Source organism: Ctenocephalides felis, unplaced genomic scaffold (assembly GCF_003426905.1).
Source record: "Ctenocephalides felis isolate EL2017-DRISC unplaced genomic scaffold, ASM342690v1 CF-g0.4_SCAFFOLD_01604, whole genome shotgun sequence".
NCBI classification, from domain to species: Eukaryota; Metazoa; Arthropoda; class Insecta; order Siphonaptera; family Pulicidae; genus Ctenocephalides; species Ctenocephalides felis.
The window spans coordinates 34,816,750-34,842,072 of NW_020537758.1; the positions used below are offsets into that span (position 1 = coordinate 34,816,750).

The 25,323-nt window shown below is 23.0% G+C and overlaps 1 protein-coding gene across 1 annotated transcript in view; it reads left to right on the top strand.

Moving 5' to 3' along the window:
- LOC113373658 (CLIP domain-containing serine protease 2-like) overlaps window positions 1–22,910 on the top strand; it is a 40,203-nt gene extending 17,293 nt beyond the window's left edge. Inside the window, exons 6-7 of the mRNA XM_026613942.1 lie at window positions 15,841–15,975; window positions 22,758–22,910. Coding sequence (XP_026469727.1) covers window positions 15,841–15,975; window positions 22,758–22,910 — 288 coding nt within the window. The remainder of the gene's footprint in view (window positions 1–15,840; window positions 15,976–22,757) is intronic.
- The last annotated feature ends 2,413 nt before the right edge of the window (window positions 22,911–25,323 follow it).

The following is a 25,323-nucleotide window of genomic DNA, read 5'->3' on the forward strand; positions in this document are numbered from 1 at the left end:
TGCCAAAACTATTTATCTGGAGGAAATGTCCTCAGAACCTGCTCTGATAATTACGTTGACCTGTTTGCATCAATCATTTGGATTGCACAACAATCCAAATATCTAAGTCTTAGTATTCTGCATAATACAAAAATGTAAAATAAACTTAGATCAAAATTTATGAAAAATTAAATCTTAAAGTAAAAATATTTATTATTTCTGATTTATTTTTAGAGCGTAAATCAGACTCGGGCGAATGTAGTGATCAATCGCGGGGACGATCAAAAATATTTGAATTTATTTACTATTGTTGAAAAATTTGTTTTATTTGATTTTGATTGCTACAATTTAGTTGCTAAAATTAATTATGGAGGAAACGTCCTCAGAGCCTACCTTGAATAATTGCGTTAGACTTGTTTTGCAGCAATCATTTGGATTGCCAACAATTAAAAATATCTAGTGGTTATCAGAACGTCGTGTATTTCAGTTCTGCATTATACAAAAATGTAAAATGAACTTAGATCAAAATTTATTAAAAATTAAATCTTAAAGTAAAATATTTTTATTATTTCTGATTTGTTTTTAGAGCGCGAATCAGACTCGGCGACGTAATGATCAATCGGGTATAGATCGCGGGGATGATCAAAAATATTTGAATTTATTTACTATTGTTGAAAAATTGTTTTATTTCAATTTTGACTGCTATAATTTAGTTGCTAAAATAATTATCTGGAGGAAACGTCCTCAGAGCCTACCTTGAATAATTGCGTTAGACTTGTTTTGCTGCAATCATTTGGATTGCCAACAATTAAAAATATCTAGTGGTTATCAGAACGTCGAGTATTTCAGTTCTGCATTATACAAAAATGTAAAATGAACTTAGATCAAAATTTATAAAAATTAAATCTTAAAGTAAAAATATTTATTATTTCTGATTTATTTTTAGAGCGCGAATCAGACTCGGCGAATGTAGTGATCAATCGGGTATAGATTGCGGGGACGATCAAAAATATTTGAATTTATTTACTATTGTTGAAAAATTTGTTTTATTTCAATTTTGACTGCTATAATTTAGTTGCTAAAATTAATTATCTGGAGGAAACGTCCTCAGAGTCTGCTCTGAGTAAATACGTTTGACCTGTTTGCAGCAATCATTTGGATTGCCACAATCCAATATATCTAGGTGGTTATCAGAACGCCGAGTATTTCAGTTCTGCATAATACAAAAATGTAAAATGAACTTAGATCAAAATTTATGAAAAATTAAATCTTAAAGTAAAAATATTTTATTATTTCTGATTTATTTTTAGAGCGTAAATCAGACTCGGCGAATGTAGTGATCAATCGGGTATAGATTGCGGGGACGATCAAAAATATTTGAATTTATTACTATTGTTAAAAAATTGTTTTATTTCGATTTTGACTGCTATAATTTAGTTGCTAAAATTAATTATCTGGAGGAAACGTCCTCAGAGTCTGCTCTGAGTAAATGCGTTAGACCTGTTTGCAGCAATCATTTGGATTGCCACAATCCAAAATATCTAGGTGGTTATCAGAACGCCGAGTATTTCAGTTCTGCATTATACAAAAATGTAAAATGAATTAGATCAAAATTTATTAAAAATTAAATCTTAAAGTAAAAATATTTTTATTTCTGATTTTTTTCTGATTTATTTTTAGAGCGCGAATCAGACTCGGCGAACGTAATGATCAATCGGGTATAGATCGCGGGGATGATCAAAAATATTTGAATTTATTTACTATTGTTGAAAAATTTGTTTTATTTCAATTTTGACTGCTATAATTTAGTTGCTAAAATTAATTATCTGGAGGAAACGTCCTCAGAACTTGCTCTAAGTAATTACGTTTGACCTGTTTGGATTGCCAACAATCCAAAATATCGAGTGGCTATCACAACGAAGAGTATTTTAATTATGCATAATACAAAAATGTAAAATGAACTTAGATCAAAATTTATTAAAAATTAAATCTTAAAGTAAAAATATTTTATTATTTCTGATTTATTTTTAGAGCGCTTATCCGACTCAGCGAACATAATGGTCAATCGGGTATAGTTTGCGGGGACGATAACAATTATTTGAATTTATTTACTATTGTTGAAAATTTGTTTTATTTTGATTTTAATTGCAACAATTTAGTTGCCAAAATTGATTATCTGGAGGAAACGTCCTCAGAGCCTGCTCTGAGTAATTAAGTTTGACCTGTTTGCAACAATCATTTGGATTGCCACAATCCAAAATATCTAGTGGTTAATCAGAACACAGTATTTCAATTCTGCATAATACAATAATGTAAAATGAACTTGGATCAAAATGTATGTAAAATTAAATATTTTATTAAAAATATAATAATGTTTCTGATTTATTTTTAGAGCGCGAGTCAGACTCGGCGAACATAATGATCAATCGGGTATAGATTGCGAGGACGATGTTTGCGCAGAACCTGTCCAAGATTTCGATCCTGTGAAAATAATTCCACATCCAGAATACAAAGACGAACTATTTAAACATGATATAGCTCTGATAAAATTGGATAGAAAATATAATAAAAATGGTAATTATTATTTTGTTTTTACATGCATTTATAGAAAATATAGTTCCAATATTTGAGGGTTAAGAAACATCAAACCGCGGTAGTGTAACCAGGGACTAGTAACCATGTATCATGAAATTTTTTTTTTAACAAATGCTAATATAATATAAACTATGTCAATAGACAAATTATATGTAGTAAGGAAAAAGTTCCAAATTACTGATCATATTTAAATTGTTCAAGTCCTGAACGTAAGGACTTCAACCAAAATCGTTCACCAAAAATTTATAACAATAAAATAGATTACTAAATTGCAATTAAATAAATTACTACATTCCATCAAGCGGATTAAAAATATAATGGACTTTCATTTAACTAACTCTGACTCCAAATCAGCAAAAAATTATATAATTACTACTTATATCAAAATTACAAAACAAATAAAATGCTTAAAACTTTATAAGCAACAAAATAATATTACAACTTTATTAAGCGGCAATAATATTAGGTGAGGTAAACTTTAATAGTAAGGACTATCAAGGAAAAATCAGTTATCGGATTTGTAATCTTCGGACTATTACTAGCAATATATCATAAATTTAAAAAAAAATAAAATGTGTTTTTATTGCACTGAGAAAACATCGGTAAACAAATTTCAACTCATTTTAATCATTTGAGAAAAAAAGTTTAAAATCATTATTATGATTATTTACCAATATTTTGCTGTATAAATGTTGTCAAAAACAGAATCATAGTAGAGTTTTGGTTGAGAACAGGGGCACTACAATATATATATATATATATATATATATATATATATATATATATATATATATAATAACTAGTTTGCAAAATAAACTATGCCAAAAAACACCATTTATTAACGATTACCAAAATACCACATAGTTAATTATCAGCATATAGTAAATATAATTTAATAATAATAAATTGTTATAAAATAGTAGTTATATATTAAAATAGCTGATTAATTATGGATCAATTTACAAATCAAAATATGTTGCTAAAAGAATATGTATTAAATAACATATAGTAATAAAATTGTAAAATTTCGTTATTAACAAAGACTAAAATTCGAATTTCAAAAACAAATGGACTAAAAAACAATATTTCGCAACTTATACAAAAATATTAACAACAATTAAATTACTTCATTGATAGCGATTTTAATTAGAAAATATATTAACTGTTATAAACGCTATTCTAGAACAATATGATAATTGTGAGATTGAGTGTGATATTTTAGTAAAGTAAATATTTTCCACATGTACTATAAAATTTGTGCGTAAATTCTATTTTGTTAGGACAATTAATTTTAATAGTTAACTTTTACTAAAATGCCTTGAATAATTATTAGCCAGATATATTACTTATGGATACAATGATTAATTGATTTTTCGAGTTCGACAGTTGTAATTGAGAATTTACACTAATAACTAAAATTTTTAAAGCAAATAGAGAGAGTAATATGTAATAAAAGGATTCAAAACACTTTTCGATTGCACTTTCGAAGTTGAGAACAGATTAACGAAGCTTGTAGTAAAAGCTGGTTGGTTTGGGAATACAGAGCAGAATGTCCAAAATAATTTAAAATGCTAATGTGCATATTTTAGATAGTATATAATAGAGTAACTTTGAAAAAATTAAAAATAACGTAGCTAAAATATTCAAGTATAAATTAATTATATTTATAAATAATGTTTTTTTATAAATTTCTCTACCATTTTTTGAGAAATTTTACATACATTTATCATATTTGCACAGAAACATTTTAAAATGCGCTTTCTAAGTTACGTAACTAAATATGAAAAATATTTTTCTAAAGGTTGGGTGTATCCAATTTGTACAATTAGTGGAGACTTGATTTTCAAGGACTATGTGGGGACTTATGCAGAAGTTGCTGGATGGGGCTTTACAGATCGAGACTCAGAAGTACTTGCACATGTATTGCAAACAATTCAGGTAAAATATTTATTTTAATTATATTTAAAATAAAGCTAATTAGATAGCCAAACAATGTTTTTTGTTGTTTAATAAAACATCAACAAATTTGCTACTTACATAAAAATGAATATATCAAAAGCAGCCTATAATCTACGTAGAATATTTAATTCGATCATTTCACCCATTCGATTATGGAATAAATTCTTATAATTCAAATTTAAACATATATAAATTTAAATTAATATTGGTAAATTGCATTTTATTTTACACAAGCAATAGTATTCTAGTTCAGGTTGTAGTATTCTATATTTCAAACTTTAATTTTCATTTTTTAATTTTAAAATTTCATTTTTAAATTTTAATATTCATTTTTTGTATTTCTGTAATCTAAAATAATTAAATAATATGCATGCGCTTTAAAGAAATTAAAAACAATGACGATAGATGAAAATGTGCAATAAATTGGGGGTTTCCCATTTAAAAACTAAATTTCTAAATATTTCTAGAAAATTTTTTAGTTATTTTTGTTGTATGGTTCATGAATTACACATGGTTGGTCATGAAAATCTAGAACCGAATTAATTGTAATTCGATTATGAAAGCTATTCATATTTATCACATTTTATTTTACATCAGCAATAGTATTTTAGTCCAGGTTGTAGTATTCCATATTTCAAATTTTATATACATTTTTTGTATTTCTGTATTCCAAATTAATAAAATAATATGCCTGCATTTTATCGATAATAACAAAGACGATAGATGAAAATGTGCAATAAATTGTGGGTTTTCCATTCCATTTGAAAGCTAAATTTTTGAATATTTCTTGAAAAAATTAGTAGTTATTGTTGTTAAATAGTTCATGGATTACATGAATGGTTGATTCAAATGTAGAATCGAAATGTTTAATTCAGAAGTACTTGCACATGTACTGATAGCAACACAGGCAAAATATTTATTTTAATTTAATTTTAATATGAAGTCACTTAGATAGCCAATCAATTTTTTTATTGCTTACTAAAACATCAACAAATTTGCTACTTATATGAGAATAATAAATCAATCTTCGTGAAATGTTTATTTTGGTTACTTTTTAATTATAATTCGATTATGTAAGCAATTCTTTTAATTCAAATTTAAACATATATAAATTTAAATTAAAATTTGTAAATTACATTTTATTTTACACAAGCAATAGTATTTTAGTCCAGGTTATAGTATTCTATATTTCAAATTTTATATACATTTTTTGTATTTCTATATTCCAAAATAATTAAATAATAATGCATGCGTTTTAGAGAAAGCAACAATGACGATAGATGAAAATGTGTAATACATTGTGGGGGTTCCATTCCATTTAAAAGCTAAATTTTTAAATATTTCTTGAAAAAATTTTTAAATATTTTTGTTGTTACACATGGTTGGTCATGAAAATCTAGAATCAAAATGTTTAATTCAGAAGTACTAGCACATGCAAGCAATACAAGCAAAATATTTATTTTAATTTAATTTTAATATAAAGCTAATTAGATAGCCAAACATTTTTTAAATTTTAATAAAAAATCAACAAATTTGATACATATATGAGAATAAGTAAATCAATCTTCGTAAAATGTTTATTTTAGTTACTTTTTAATTACAATTCGATTATGGAATCAATTCTTCTAATTCAAAGATACACATATATAAATTTAAATTAAATTTGGTAAATTACATTTTATTTTACACAAGCAATAAAATTTTAGTATTGTAGTATAATAATATTATAGTATTCTCTATTTCAAATTTTATGGACATTTTTCTGTATATTTTTAAACCAAATTAATTAAATAATATGCCTGCGTTTTATAGAAAACAACAATAACGATAGATGAAAATGTGCAATAAATTGTGGGTTTTCCATTCCATTTAAAAGCTAATTTTTAAATATTTCTTCAAAAAATTTGTATTTATTGAATAGTTCATGGATTACATGGATGGTTGATGCAAATCTAGAATCGAAACTATTAAACTGTCTATTTATGTGATTTTGAAAATTAAAATTTGAGTATCGCAAAAAACATATTTTGTACGTTAAAATGTAAAATTATAACTTTCCTATATTTTGCGATAACTGCTTATAAAAATAGTTAGATCAATAAAATAGTACGATATTATCAAAATTATCTTATTTGTAATTATATTGCATGTGACATTTTTATGAAACACATATGTGAACTCATACAGGTGAAAAAGTCATCTGGAACGCTTATATTTTTTTAAAATAAGCACTCAAAATGATAATATAATTGAGTTCATGAAAATAAATTTATATTCTATTCATTATTAATTTTTATTAAGTCATTAAGACATTAGTTTTTTTATTTGTTTTTTTTATATTTTTTATAATAAAATAATAAAAAAAGTTGAGCGACTAAAGTAAAAAAACGCTTATAGTTATAAATTATTAAATTAAATAAAAAAATTAAATTAATTATTAAATACATCGTTAAGTTAATAAAAATTATAATCATATTCTTTAATAATTTTTGTTGAGATAAAAATATAAAAAAATTGTAATATGTAAGGAAAAGGAGCAGAAGCCAATACAATAAAATACGAATTATACACAATATATATATATATATATATATATATATATATATATATATACACTTTCAAAGAAGAGTTTCGTAAAAAATCGAGTTGAATATGGCAAAGTAAATGTCCTGCAGGATATAAATAATATGTAAGGCTGAACTTTTTATATATCATTATACATCAAATTTTTATATGTAATTATAATTATTTATAAATGATTTTGATCAAAATTAGTAAAATAAATTAATTCAAATTCGGAACTAATTTAAATATCAAAATATTTTCAAAACAAAATAATAGTTTTGATCCTAGTAAATATATCAATCTTTCAATCAGAAATTTAAAATGACAAATATATGATATTTTTATTTATGAGTGAGAATGGATAACCAGAGTGGAGAATACCACAAAAACCTGGGTAATCTATGATACAATGAGGTTATGATGAGGTTTTTACTAAATAATTTTGCTGTACTTAAATAAAACATAATACGTACACATCTATCAATGAATGTGTAGAAAAAATTATGGTTTGATTCTAAAGTTGTTTCACGTTTTTCAAAAACTCAAAAACTATGGACTATGGTGCTTCTATTTCTAATAGAGCAAAAATCAAGTAAAATGTAAATGTAAAGATAAATTGCGTATAGTATGCAAACTATCTGGAGATAACATTTATAAAGATATCTAATGAATAATCAAACCTTTAAAAAGGTATGAAGTCTTAGGATGATCTATTTTAGTAACCAACTTCGTATATATATATATATATATATATATATATATATATATATATATACTCTAGGAAAAATTATCAGCTAATATAACAACAAAAATATAATGTGAATGGTTTTGATATAAAAAGCCAAAATAAAAATTGTTTCTTGTCTGCATACATATTAAAACATTCAAAAGAATCTAAAAAAATGCTAGAATAGAAGTGCTGGAAATCAAATACTATTTGTTTTCAATGCTGGAAATCAAATACTATTTGTCATTATCCAGATCAAATTGAAAAATAAATTTACTCTTAGAAAAAAAAAGTTATTGATAGTGAGAAAAGTTAATTATTTTATTAATAACAGCAGCTTTTTGATCAATAGATGTGTTAAATGCGATAAAAATCATCCAATTCGAAAAATGTATCAAAAAGCTACAAAATAAAATTAAAGAAGTTAGTTTTACAAAAATAGTAGATGAAATTATTTTCCAATAAAAAATAAAAAATATCAAAACATACATATTTTGATATCAAAATCCAAAAATATTAAATAAAAAAAAATGTTACGATCGAACTTAAAGACCAAGACCTGCAATCCCAGAGTGATTTATTTACAAAGGTCTACAAAGATCATCGATATCAAATATGTTGACAAAACGAGACAAGGTAGAAATTCATATACGAAACCCTTTAGAAAAAAGCAGAAATACCTTCTGTGCCATTCAAGATTTTGAAAACAAATACTAACGCCTAATAGCTCATTTAGATTGGCAAGTTAAATTATGGTATAATAACATTAAAGAAGTCAATTTCAAGAGAGTCAATTAGCACTTCTTGTGAATCACAAAAACTCAATGTAATAGGCCAAATTAGATGAGGAAAAGAAGGACTCAAATTCTTTTCCGAATCTAGGAAAATACACTTTGCAGCACATGTGCACTATGCACCTAAAATGTTGCACCTAAACGTAAATCTCTTTGAAGCTGAGCATAATCTGCATCAACAAATGTTGTGGTCCACAAAATAATAAAGTTTTCACTTGTGATAATATCATTCTCAAAAGCATTAGATCAATATAATATGAGATCGATACCCTTGTAGATTTATTATTCATTATTAAAAATATATATTATTAGACAAATTTTTTATAATATAAAAGCACACGGTTTTCATATAAAATAAAATTTATATTTTGATATTGTGGAGTGTTGTGGGAGACAGATAATGAAAAGAAGATGTTAGATAAAAATCTTTAGATTGTCGATTTTTTAAATATAATTTTGTGGGTGGCAGAAATTAGAAGACTACTATATAATTCACAACTGTATCTTTAGTCGACATCTAGTAAATGTAAAGATAATAAAATTAGATTACATATGACAAATAATTTGGCAATAGTAGAAATAGCCAGTGTAACTACTACTTCAAATACAAAATACATTTACTTGAGTTGTGTTTTGATAATCTAGAATTTTTTAATAAAATATATAATTTGTAAAATAATATATAAAAGCACAAGGTTTATATGTAAAATAAAATTTTTGTTTTGATGTGGAGGACTGCTATGGGACGCCAACCATAAAAAGAAGATTACACAGTTTATTTGTAAAATAAAATGTATGTTTTGATAATATAAAATATTATTGATAAATTTAATTATCAGTGATATTGTATTTCTAAAATATCACTTAAATTAATTCAAAAACTATCATTATAAAAATATAGATAACAAAATTTGATTTTTTATTGTTGTAAAAAATATCAAGTTAATTATGTTGACCAAATGATGTAAGTTGACCAAATGATGTAAAGCCAATAAAAACAATTATGTTGCTAATATCAGTTAAACTATTTTGATGCAACTGACGATAATTCATAAATAGTAAGCAAAAAAAATTGATCTTAAATTAAAATTGTGCCATTTATAAAGTTCCACATTAATATCCTACTGGTCATATAAACATATAACCATGAGAAAAGGATTTAATATATAAATATATAAATATTACCAAATTAAATATGACAATTTTAGAATCAGAATCAAAACCGAAAAATTTGAATTTCTTTGAGCATTATACATTTATATATATCATATATGCAAAATAAAATAGAAACAGAAACCGAAAAATTTGAATTTCTTTGAGCATTGTACATTTATATCTCATATTTGCAAAATAAAATAGGTTATATCATATATGCAAAATAAAAAAGAGATATAATTAGAACAATTTTATATTATAATAAAAGCACACGATTTATTCGGAAAGATTTAAAATGGACATATCAAGTAAAAAATATCAAGTTAAATCAATTTAATTATGTTGCTAATATCAGTTAAAATATTTTAATGCAACTGACAATAATAGTAAATGTAACATAAATAGTAAGCGAAAAAAGTTTGATCTTAAATTAAAATTGTGTCATTTATAAAGTTCCACATAAATATCTTACTGGTCATATAAACATAAAACCATCGAAAAAGGACAATTAGTATATAAATATCTAAATATTATCAAATGAAATAGGACACGATATCAGAATCAGAATGCAAAACCGAAAAATTTGAATTTCTTTGAGCATTGTACATTTATATCTTATATATGCAAAATAAAATAGGTTATATTATATATGCAAAATAAAAAAAAAGATATAATTAGAACAATTTTATATTATAATAAAAGCACACGATTTATTCTGAAAGATTTAAAATGGACATAACTAGTTATGTATTGCTAAAATATCATTTAAGTTAATTCTAAAACAATCCTTATGAAAATATAGATACCAAAACTTGATTTTTTATTTTTGTAAAAAATATCAAGGTAAATCAATTTAATTATGTTGCTAATAACCGTCAAAATATTTTTATGAAACTGAAGATAGTTCATAAATAGTAAATGAAAAAATTTTTATCTTAAATTAAAATTGTGCCATTTATAAAGTTCCACATAAATATCTTACTGGTCATATAAACATATAACCATGGAAAAAGAACAACTAATATATAAATATCTAAATATTATCAAACGATTAGGACACGATATCAGAATCAGAATCAGAATCCGAAAAATTTGATTTTCTTTAAGGCAATAAAATATACAGTAGATTTATGTTTGTAAACATAGTTGATAATTTCCAAAAAATACATACTTCAGCTAATAAGAAATAATTAAAGATGATATTTATATTAATTTCATATTGTTCTATTAGCCACTTGAGTCGATCAGGATATCGATTGGCATGGCATTGACACAATTGCACTGACTTATATTTAATTATTTTATTAAACAATTATTCTTAAATTATATTTTACTCATGTTATTTACTTGATTTGAAAAAAATATTCGAAGACTGTATAACCAGCATATATTACTAGAATATGAAAATCAATTAGTTCAAGAAAATACTACTAAGAGTATCTGATTAAAAACTTATTACATATAACGGAAACAGACATCAGAATAAATGTAGAAAATTTGCATCAATTTTTTTTGTTTTCAAAATTAATTAATAAAAATTGAAAAAAAAAATCTACCATCTCAAATTATTTGATCTCAAAATGTGTTCATATTTATGACATGTATTATACATACATTATATATATATATATATATATAATATTTAGAAAAATTCACATATTAGTTTTGATTAATTATTGAAAAATTAGTATATCGTACGTGCTTGTAGAGTTTTAAACAAAATATTCAACGTTTTGTAGTAACACGAGTTTTGTTTTAATTAGTTGATATTGAAAAAAAAATGATATGTAATAATTTATAAAATAATTTATTTTTATTTGATAAACAATCATTTCCAAAGTTTATTTAAAATTAAATACGTGCAAACGATCACATGAAATTACTCTTCAAATATGCAAATTAAAAAGCTAGAAACTCGATTTGAATTGAGAATCATAAAAAAATATTACATGTAACAATTTATAAAATTATCATTTATTATTATTTATTAATGTATCTTTACCAAATTCCGAATAAATTGAATCTTAAAATTAGGTATTATAAAATAGTTTTGTAAGTAACTTTGAAAATTTTCATGCTGTTCTTGTTTCATGGTTCATATTTTGCTTAACAAAAATTTTCCATTCCAGCTGGGTTTAATTATGGTGGCTGTAAATTTTAAAAACTATTTGTGTATAGTTCTAAAAGATAGATAAATGAATTGCTATAAAATGTTCTGAATTTGTTCACTTTCATAACAAATTAAATTATAGAAAATAACTCAAAATTTTATAAAAAATCGCCAGGAGTCTATTGAAACTTCATGAAGTATAATCCAACATAATATATTTAACATAATTCAAATTAAAACGGTATCTTAATGTCGAAAAAAAGAATTTTGTAATACCTTTAAATTTTTTTTGTTAAATTCTTATTTATTTATTTATTTGGCCTCTTATTTACAATCTGGACATCAATTAATCTAAAAATTTTATATACCTTTATTCCAATTTATAAAGTATGATCCACTAAGATATGCGTATTTGCAATAGATATTAAATATTTATGACTATACATTTTCTATGTTTGAGAATTTAAAAAAAAATAAAAGAATAAAAATTATTTAGAAGCAAAATAAAATTGAGTCCTTTATGAGCCATTTTTCGGTACAGCTTAGAAAATAAATTAAAAATATATAATATTATTTCAAATTAATACTTGAAGATAACAAGTTCCTAAAACATGGCTAATATAAATATTCACAAGTATTAATTAAATTAATTAATCAATAAAATATTTTTGTAATATTGGAAAAATTAATATTAAACATGTCGTATATATTATTATGCATCAACTAAGGCCCTATACAAGATATATCAAAGTATGAATATTCTACTACTAGCAAAAAAAATTATATGTACTAACATAAAATTATATTTAAAGTTTTGAAATGAAATAAAAACATATGATTTCAAAATAAGTTATAAAATGAAATAAAAAATTTTATGATTTCAAAATAAAATACTTTCTTGTGAAATACTTGGGTGTTGACACCGAAAAGCCTAACTTATTATAATTATAATCTAATGATTAAATGCATAAAAATCCAAAATAGTTTTTATAATTACTATCATTAGCCAAATCAGATGCCAAGAAATTTTTAGAAGCCTCATATATCGAAGATATTTAACAAACTATCATAAAATTATACTATTTTGATTAAATGATCGACTTGAGATCTTGAAATTGACATGAAATTTGAAATTTGCGTAATAAAAATATATAAAATAAATGAAAACAATGAGTCGGTTTAGCAGAGCTTTGCTCAATGTCATTTAAAAAGAGAAATTCTAATTGATAAATACATAAAAAAATATAAAAACTGAGTTACAAAAAATATTTATTTCGAAGGTAATAAAAATTTCTCACAAAGATTTTTTTATTTTTGATGAAGAAATTAATCTTTATTAGGCTCTTTCTTTATATCTGCATTGCATATTAGAATATTCAAAAGAATCTTTAAAAATACTAAATTAAAACACAGCACTCAAAAGCAAATACAATTCAATTACCTGGATTCAACAATTGACAAATAAATTTACTATTAGAGAAATAAATAAAAAATATAAAGTTATTTATTTTATTAATAACAACTGCTGTTTGATTCATAGGTGTAAAATGCGATAAAAATCATCCAATTAGAAAAATGTATTAAATCCTAGTAAAAACAAAATTAACAAAGTTAAGTTTTGTTAAAATAGTAGTGTATTACAAAAAATTAGTTAATAAATTTTTTTTGATAAAAAAATAGTTCTGTACAATTTATGACCAAACGGTCTAAAATGCGAAATTCAATTTGCAATAAAATTACAGTGGAGTTTTTAAATTAAAAACGCATTTTCTTTAAAAAAAATATTAATTAATTATATTATTTGATATTATAATTCTTGCATATAAAGTTCCGTTATATGGAGAAAGATCAATTTATCATATTTAAGCTCTTGATATATATATATATATATATATATATATATATATATATATATATATATATATATATATATATATATATATATATATATATATTAGCTAAAAATTCATATTATTATCACCAACAAATTGAAAAAACATCATGTAAAAATTTATTCTTTTTCAAGAATGTACTTCCAAAATAACATTAGCAAACATATAATGGTTCAAATTGTATTGAGTAATTTTTTAAAACAACTATTTATTAGTTTACGTATCATTAATTTAATATTTAGATGGTGATCAAACACAAAATATATTTGCACAAAGCAAAATGCTTAAGAAAATTTCGTTTTATAAATAATTAATTTGGGTTTGAGATAAAAAGACAAAAATAATATTGTTTTTTACAATAATTAACGACAATAATAATTCGAGACATAAAGTTTGAGATTGTATAGTAATGCATATTATTAGACTTATTATTATTATGTGTAACGTATAAAAAGATATTTTATAAAGTATTTTCCAAATTAATGTGCAAAAACTTTGTAGTTTCTTTGAATATCTTAAATCTTAATTAGAAGTAGAATTATAAGTTTTTCATTTATTATCCCAAGTTGACATCTGTTAGTTATAAATCTAAAAATTTTAGTAGAAGGGCCCAAAAATACAAAATTTCCAATAGCAACAAGATACAACAAATTTTAGCATTGCCTTTATAAAATTAGAATGCTTTGATAAAAAATTGTATATACATAATTATCAAATTCTAATTTGTAAAATAAGTAAATAAGATTAATTAAAAATTATCGCTGCCAAAAATGCTTCACAAATTTTTAATACCGCAAAATTACGATGTTTTTTGAGAAAATCATCAAAACAACAATAGAATGGAAGTATGAGATTGTATTAAAACAAATCAAATAATAATTGACTTTGAAAAAAAAAAAATTACAATGTAAAAAGATTTTTTTTCCATAATTAGAGTTTCGTTAATTAGGTTTAGTTAATTGCATTCATTATATCGTATGGAGTTGTATTATATGAAATGATTATAATATATAGAAATATAAATAACTATAAATAAATTTATAGCGTATAGACTATAAAAATGAATATCTAAATTAGACACACCCATATGACAGAAAACGAAGAAGTTGATTTACTCAATTTTTCTGAAAGAAACAATTATATCTGATTAAAAAAAAATTGAATTATTTATTACAATGACGGGTTCTAAAAATATATACTTACAATAAAAAATAGCATAATCACAATGGATAGTATAAAATCGTGATATTCATCCATATGATAGTGATATAATTTTGAATTTTAAAAATATTTTTATAAATCAATTAATACATAATCCAAAAAAGTAGCGTGAACATTATTTCGAAGCATGGTATTTTAATAAAGTATGATAATAAATAAATATTAAATTAAAAAAGTAATCTTTGAATATATGATACATTATGGTACATTTATTGAATAAGACTCGTACCAATATGATAGACAAAGTTGATTTATACAATTTCACTAAAAAAAACAATTATGTCTAATTAAAATATTTTTAGAATTAGTTTATACAATGTCGTTTTTTAAAACATCTACTTCAAATTTAAAAAAATAGAAAAATCACTATGGATAGTAGAAAATCGTGATATATTCGAAATTTGAACAATTCGGAAAGTAATTGACACATTATTTCTATCAACAGGATATTAATATAATTTTGGATTTTAAAAATATATTTAGAAATCAAGTAAAATATAACCAAAACAAAAATAGTACTAAAATTATTTAAGATGATTAAGTATTGAAAATTTCAAAAAGTAACCACTGAATTATTGGATTAGAATCTCCACGTCCTTCTAACAAAATCTCGGTGGATTTTGGTTGGTTTTGTCAATTTTGGTTTCGGCTCATAATAAAAACAATACTAATAATGATAAAGACCAAATAAGTATTAAGAAATTGAGTACATCAATTCAATTCCCAAACAATCTCTGTTAATCAATGTTAAATAAAAACTAGTCCTACAAATCCGAACAAAAATAAATAGCAATAGGATAAAAATTGATACAAATTAATATCGATTTTTTATTTAATTTTTAGTTGCCAATTGTTGAAAATGAGCAATGTAACAAGGCATATAAAAAAACAACAACCATAGGAATTTCTCAAATGTGCGTTGGTGGAGTTGTTGGAATGGATTCTTGTGGAGGTGATTCTGGAGGTCCATTGCAAAAGGTAAAATACTTAAAATACCTATTAATTTATTTATTTAAATATTTAACAAAAATGTTAACATAATACAATTTTATTTCGGTGTAAAAAAATTATGTAAAATGTACCCAAATGCCATTAGCCAAATTATGTGTGTTATTTATGCAATTACATATTGCTATAAAAATACTTCTAATTCTTTTTTCCAGAAAAAATATATTCGTATTAATTTCATGAATTTTATAAAAAAACATTGAAAGGCTATGCAAAATCCTATTGGTAAATTTTAACCCATTATTAACTAGGGCTGATTTTAAAAAGAACCTTAAAGTCATAATTTTAATTCTTCTAACTCGTAAAATGATTCTGGAGATATTTTGGTGAATATAATTTTTTTTTCAAGTAGAACATAATTCATTATAATATATTTAAAAAATTAATTGCTCTGTGATTTGTATTTGTATTTGTAAAATCTTATAAAATTTATAATGATTGCATATAAGTCAAATATTTATCTAAAGTTTTAGAGAATCCAAAAATTAGAGATCCTGCAAGAAAAAAAATTGTGTCTTATTTTTAAAACAAAATTATTCACATTAATTTGAAATAAAAAATGTATTACAAAAGGACAAAATCTTTACACAAAAAATGCTGAATATTATTAGATTTCAGAAGGCATAACTTTTGTATTCTTCATAATTATTGAAGATAAAAAAGTTATAAAGTAAAAAATCCTTAAAAATTTGATACAAAGTATTGTTTAAATTTAAATTTCTGTACTCTTGTTGCCATCTTGTAATCTGGTTATACTAATTAGCAATATTATCGAACTATCAACAATATAAACCAAAATTATAAATAGTTCAACAATATTTCGATATCAAAAGTAAAAACTACTGAAGAAATTGAATGCTTAAAATTCGATCATTGTGGTTGGAGTTAATAAAATAATTTTAAGCACAAAAAATAATCAAAATGGTAACAAATATCTTTATTTATTTAATAAAATATTAAAAATTGTGCGCCAAATTATATTTAAAAAAATTAACAACATAAAATTTGCATGCCGATGATATAATTATCCAATTTTAAATTACTTAAACAAATATTTAAGAAATATAACTGTTAGAAATTTATATTATTATATTAAAATCATAATGTCTTCAATATAAAAATGCTAAAATAAATTTATAGATTAAATACACGTTTTTCATCATGAATAATGCTTTGAAAATAATTGAAGGTTTCGATTATATTTACAATTATAGTGATGGCTAATTTCAATTTAAAATTTGAATACATAGTATAAATATAAAATAAAAATATCAAAGAAAAAACACTGTTTTAGTTGAAAATGAATATTGAACAAATTTTATGAATTAATTCGACAGGCAAAATGTTTTAAAATCGAAAAAAGACAAAAAAAATAGCTATAAATAACGTCCTTAAATAGAATATTAATTTTAATTTTCTGAAATTTGTTATATATAATATTGTAAAGATATTTCTCAAAAATCATATAATTTGAATTAGTACAGACTTTTCAAAATTAAGGATTGAATATTAAAATTTATTGGTGATCTTTTTTATAGACATAAATATTGAAAAATTTATATTCTTTAAAAACGGATGCGTTGCAATAATAGTAATGACTAATATTGTAATTATTAATTGGTAATTTACTATGTGTTTAATTGGAGAGGTATTTAAATAAAATTATTATTTATATTTAATTATTATTTATATAAAATTAGTGATTCACTACAAACGTGATTTTGTAATTGTCTACTATATAATTAGTTAATATCCATATTTATATAGTATAACGCCGTTAATATCCATATTTATATAGTATAATTTATATAGTATAGTATAAGCCGACAGAGATCCACAATAAAAATATATAAAAAATTTATTAATTGAAAATCATTGACGAAATTTATAACTGGTAAAAATTTAAAAATAAAATAAATTTTTATTGAGTTCTTGGTTTAATGCGAATCTATAGAAATCAAGCTTAACAAGCAAAACCAGTTGATAATAAAAAAATATACTCGAGTTTTAATATGAATTCATGGGAATTCTTTCCATAAAAAGAGTTATGATCCGATTATTGAAATTATAAAAGATTAAGTAATAAGTAAATACTTTATAATATAGTATGCAATACTCAATCAACGTGGATGGAAACGATTAATGATTTCATTTGCTATTTTACTTATGGCATTTATTTACTTCACAAAAAAAACTTCTACAAAAAGTTAAATTGAGCGACAAGTCATACAGAAAACTAAAAAAGTATTCTGAGAAACATGATAAATGTTATTCGAGTGAGATTGAAAAAAAATAGTAAAAATTTATATAAAATATAATATTAAAAAACAGTGTAGTATGTATTATTTTTATTAAAAATATGCGCATGCGTATCTAAAAAAGCCAAAATTAATGAGAATTTTCAGACTATAAATCATCTATAGAGTAAAGTTGAAAATATAATGAAAAAGTTAATATTGTTTGGTGACTAATTTATATTATAGTTCATATTATAAAATATTAAATATAGAATATTAAAGGTTTGATTACTAAACCATAAATTTATAAAAAACTACATTCACAAATAAGGAACGAAAAAGGACAAATGGGACTTCGCTCATTTAAAAGATGAGTATAAAAGAATGAACATTCTAGATCCTCCCCCTTCCGTTGGGGCCAGAGGCAAGGGAAAGCGGAGATTCTGCTCGGTATTATACCTAGGCGTTACTGAGCCTGACATACTCATACATAAGACGAATTTGGGATGCATAATGCATTTCCTTCGCTATATAAAAAAAACATTCAGAAGTGAGGAATAGCCATAATAAGGCTACAAAAAATAATCGTTTTATGAAACGAGAAACACGGCAAAAACGTAATGTACATCAATTAATTAACTATAAAGATGAAAAAAAAATGTCTGAGATAAATAATGGAAAAAGTATTTTTTTCCATCATGCAAAGAAAGACTATACACTTTTTGATGGCCCAAAAAAATATGAAGCTTTAATTGAAAAATTTAGATGCATCTATCGTATAAATCCAGGCATAGGACCACCTGACTATCACATTTTCCAATTTTTGCAGTATTCACTCAAAGGCTTCAAACAAGCCCAATTTTTTTTTTTTTTGAAAACTTGTTTCTTGGTAATAAAAACTGTGAAAATGCTACCTATTTGCTGTACGATCAGTCGAATTTTAGATATAAATAAAAAAATTTTAACCGCTGAATTTGAAATTCCTACTAAGGAATTTTTTTATAAAGAAAGACCATACACTGTTTGATGGCCCGAAAAAATATAAAACTCTTATTGGAAAATTTAGATGCATCCATCGTATGTTCCAGACATAGGACCATCTGACTATCACCTTTTCCAATTTTTGCAGCCAAAAAAACCTTTGAAAACTTGTTTCTTGGTAATAAAAACTGTGAGAAAATGCTACCTATTTGCTGTGCGATCAGTCGCATTTTAGATATAAATAAAAAAAATCTTAATCGCTAAATTTGAAAATCCTACTAAGGTATTTTTTTTAAACAAAGAGCATACACTATTTGATGTCCCAAAAAATATAAAACTCTTATTGGAAAATTTAGATGCATCAATCGAATATTCAGACATAGGATCATCTGGCTATCACTTTTTCCAAATTTTGCAAAATTCACCCAAAGGCTTCAAACTAGTCCAAAAAACATTTTGAACACTTGTTTCTTGGTAATAGAAACTGTGAAAATGCTAGCTATTTGCTGTGCGATCAGTCGTATTTTAGATATAAATAAAAAATCTTAACCGCTAAATTTGAAAATCCTACTAAGGTATTTTTCATATAGAAAGACCATACACTGTGTGTGATGGCATGAAAATTTAAAAATTTTAGTTATATTTTCAAAAGTCATATTTTAAAAACGATAGAAACTTTATTCTGGGTGCAACTGAATTTAATACCATACATAGTATAAAAAAGTTTAAATATTAAACCAGTTACAGTTTTACGAAAAAACGATACAATCTTTATCCTGGATTCATTATACATTTCATTTATACCACATACATAGTATAGAAAAAATAATCATTTATAACTGAATAAGTTTTTCCTATGACTGCCAAATTATCGAAAAAAATTGAAACAAATGATAATAGGAATTAAATAGAGCGAAAAGAAGACGCTTTATCATAATGAAGTATATATAAGAAACCTTATTTAAATCTACTAAAAAAACCTCAAAAATATATCGTAAATATATTAAATGTATATCAAACAAATTAATGAAAAATGTATAGCTTTTACTAATACATTTCCCACAGAGCATAACTTTTTTCGAGCTCCACAGAATTTTTTCAAGGGATTTGAAATAATTCAAAAAGAAGCCTTTGAAAACCATGGTATAATAATTAGGCATATTTAGTTTAAAATAAGGTAATTTTACAATATAAACACTTCAGCTAAGATTTAGTAACTTTATCCTACTCCCAATGAAAATACTGAATTTATAGCAGACATATTATAATTTTTTTTAAAACATTTATAAATACACTGCCAAATTTTCTCAAAAAACAGGTATAATAAGAAGAACTAAATTAGATCGAAAAGTATATGGGAAAAATTACTATGTAATAATTAAGCATTCATAGTTTAAATAAATTCCCTTTCAAGTTTCAGAAGAAATAGTTCCATTTTACTGAAAAATATAAATATCAAATTTATATCGTACATAGTATAAAATATTTATAAATATATCTACTAACTATTATTTCAAGATCTGCATTATGACAATGAAATTAACCAATGCGAACAAAAACCATATAATTGTATTTTACTATATATATATATATATATATATATATATATATATATATATATATATATATATACACTCCCCAAAATATTAAAATTAATAAGATAAATATGTAAAAAAATATTATTGTTTTAAAAAAAAAACAAATATACAAAATTTAATTTCACATATCTAAGTGCTCTCCTAAGATCAAAACTATAGCTCCTAAAAAATTTATTATAAAAATTATAACTGTACTTTTTTGAGAAAAGTACGTCAAAAGTATTTCGTTTTTATTGAATATCATGGATGATATGAAACAGTCTACAGCTTGTAGAAAACTCTACAAAATTAATTATAAGTATAAATAATTTAACTTAATAGCAATCTGTAAAATAATATTGTTTCTTTTGTAATATTTTATTTTTATTAATTTACATAGACTAGGCAACTAGTCAAAAATATAGTATATTGAATTTATACCAAACAAAGAATAAAAATTATATTTGAGCAATTATAAAAATCATTTCATTGACTATTACTTTATAACATATTCCAATGTTTGCTAAATTCTTTCAATAAACTTAAAATAGTTCAAAAAGAAGCATTTGAAAAGCACGGTATAATAATGTATCATATTTAGTTTAAAATTCACTTTCACACTATACTACTGAATTTTACTGAAAACGTCCAAAATTTATTTTTTTGGTTCAGGAATAATTTTATATAGTTTTGTATTGGTTTATAGCGCAATTTTTTACATTAATTCACTGACGATGCTAAAAACTTTTGAGTTCGATAAAGATTTTTTTAAAATTTGCAAGATTACTATTTAATTTAATCACTAATATTATTAATATAGTAATAATATTATATATATATATATATATATATTATATAATATATTAATATTTCGAGTTTTCAGCAATATTAGTTCGGGTTGTAAACAATTATTTGAAATTTATTCTGCCGATTTTAAAATACCGAAGATCACGAATGATTATTGTCGATCTTTTCTAATTCAAAGTGATAATTATTTTTATTTCTATTATTTTTTGTATAAAATCATCAAACATTTTTCATATTTTTCAAAGACAAAAGTGATGACAACAAGAAATGTAGACATAACTATCAAATTCATTTATATCAAAATAATATTTATTATTATCTAAACGACTATGTAAAAAATTTTAAGTACATTTATAACAAAGTTTGTTAATATAATATTTAGTTATATATTTAACGAAATGTGGATCCATCATGTATAAGCTGACAAAAAAACTATATTGGATAAAACAATTACTAGTATTTTTTAACAATTTATTTTAGAAATAAAAACTACAATCGTGCTGATTGTTTTTTGTGGGATACTTTTTTTAAATCTATTTTATATTGAAAGCAGTTAAAATATGTATTATTAATTATATTAATTGTTTCTTTCTAAAAATTAGTTAGTGATTAATATACCATGTGAAAACTTATTCAATAGATCTAAAACACTTGCACAAGTTCAAATAATAAAATTACTTGCAAATAATTTAAGAAGCACAAATATATGATTGTTCACATTTATTTTATTCTTTAGATAAACAAAATTTCTTTTGAAGAAAAAAACAGAAGAATTAACAACAAAATATTTTAAGCAGATTATGCAAAAGAAAATTAACTTTATCAACAAAATATAGAAAGTTTAAAGAGCCAATTCTCCGGTAAAATAGACGATAACAAAGCGTTGTTATGGCAACGTTATGTTATACTTGTTTCTTGGTAATAAAAACTGTGAAACTGCTACTATGCGATCCAGTAGTATTTTAGATATAAATCGAAAAATCTTAATCGCTGAATCCATCAAAGATATTTTTTTCAAGTATAAGACACAGAATGATATGTTTTGAAAATAATATACAAATTATTTAAAATTATGTTGCAAACTTTTCGAACTCTATCAAAAATTTGAATATGGCCAATAAGATCGTTTAGAATTATTTCTTAATTTCAGGTAGATTTCATAGGAGATCAACCACCTAGATATTACCTCATAGGAATTGTTTCTTTTGGGCCAAAATATTGTGGTACTGAAAAACCAGCAGTTTATACAAGAGTCGCAAATTTTTTGCCCTGGATTTTGGACAATATAGATCCACACTTTTAATACTGTGACACTAGAATTTCATATTGTATTAAGCCGTATCATAAATCCAATGTATTTTTCTGATTCGACACTGTTACATAAATTAAAATAAAAAAGTCAATATATTTATAGATTAAAATGTTCTGTAAAATATTTATTAAAGTTGGTTACTGATTGTTTTTTTTTAATTCCTAAATATTTTACACATCTAGAACTTGTTAATTAATAGTTCCCTTAATTTTTCAACAACTATAATCATATAAATTAAAAAATAAATATAGAGTATTCAGAAGCATGGGAATAAAATATGATTATAAATTTTAGAGAATGTTATTATGTATTGATAAAGACAAATATAAAAACATTTTAAAAATAAATACTGCAGGGATGAATTAACAACTTAACGATGAATTTTAATATTTATATAAAATTTTTGAACAAAATAAAGATTTTCATTTTACTATGTATTATAAATTAGTCCCTGTTTTTCTATATGATTTTTTTTTCAGTACTGCAATAAAAATTTAAATTATATAATAACAGTTATTACATTATGATTATTTTTAGAGTGTTATTACTATTATTAGAATATTTATTGTATTAACCAAAATTATTGCAAATTATAAAATTATTTATGCTATATTCAATAAATGTGCAAAAATTTACAAAATCGGAGAATACATTTTTCTAATTTCTTCAAACATTTATGTTCAAAATGTTATTTCTATTTGAATTAACAAATGCAATTAATAATCGCATAAAATGTTATAAAAACGAGTTAAATAAATATTTATATGTCAATATTTGTATTCCAGTATCTTTTTTAATAAATTTTATATCGAATCGAGTTTTATCTATAATTGGTTTAAAAAATGCAAATTTTACTTAAGTCTATTGCTTATTATTAAAATATGATTCTTTTTAAAAACACGATCTGTGATTTAATTTTTTATTGGTTTAGGTTTAAAATTTTTGATGAAGTAAACTTAAATGCAATCAGCTTTCTTAAACTAATATTTTCATAAATTTATTATCTTCAAATAATTCTTAAAAGTGAGTCTATGTATATCTACATTCTTTTGAAAATAAAAAAAAAATTATTTATTTTATCAGTTTATAAATCATATTACTTAATAAAATTTTCGTTTTCATACTTATGATGAGAAAATATAATTTTAAATTTGCCTTATTGAATGCACTTTATTGAATTAATTTGGTAATCTTATAGTAGAGGATAAATATATAATTTAATGTATATAGTTGTATAAAAAATTTTGCTATCAAAAGTATTTTTCTTTCTGATCAAGACAGAGAAAATATTCACAGGCATTTCAAAATTTTAGATAATTTGTAAATAATTTCAGCAAATGTAGGGAGTATCGCATTTTAACTACAGGTACATTTATAAAGCAATTTTTTTCTTGCAAAGTGTAAAAAAGAGTGTAAATATAAAAATAGTGGTATTTACCGGTATCATTACTGCTTCAAATAAAAATTTTAAATAAGTAAGAGCAAAAATCAATTTATATACTAAAATAATAAATATATATTAATTTACATTTCTATACGCAGAACATACTCATGTTCTTTTTTAGAACCCCAAATATTAGGCACAAATAATTCACAGATTTTTTATAAATAGTATGGGAAATTATATTTCAAATTAAAATTACACAAGATGAAGGAAGAAAGAAACTTGCAGCTTTTAACTTTTTTTTTAATAATTGTAAATTTTATACAATGAATTTAGCAATAATGTTTTCGAACATAAAAAAGATAAAAAATATGTATGTGATTGTCTTCAACAGATGATTACAAATAATTTAAAATATATGAACTTTAAATACTAAAATATCAAAAAAATGAGAAAACAACGTATAGAAAATGTATTAGATACTGTAAGTTAATGAAATATTTGAGTACTACTAAATAGAAAAGCAAATATTATATATTGGATTATTCAATTTATGACATGTTTAATTAATAAATAACTTGCGTTGATAAATAATTGTTAAAATCTGCTAGCTTTAATTTATCAATTTTAAGAGTCGACACATTACAAAAATCTGTTAATAATTAACTACAATAATAATTATTTTTAATACTTTTTGCTTTGCGTAATATCTGCATAGAGAACTATAAACTTTTCGAAACTTTTGATTTAAATAATGAAACGATATTGCAGATGATTACAAATAATCTGAAACATATTCAACGAATATAAAAAATAAACATTGCAAAAGTGGCAAAAAACTTCGTGAGAAATTTTAATACTACAGGTGTGAAGGTAATTATATTGCTTAATAAAAAATATCTTTTGAATTTAAATATCACTTATAGCGTTAATATTATTTGTAGTTTATTCTAAAATTAAAATTAATTCCAAAAAGAAAGTTACTTTTAACATATCAACGTAAAATTAACTCTTCTTTTA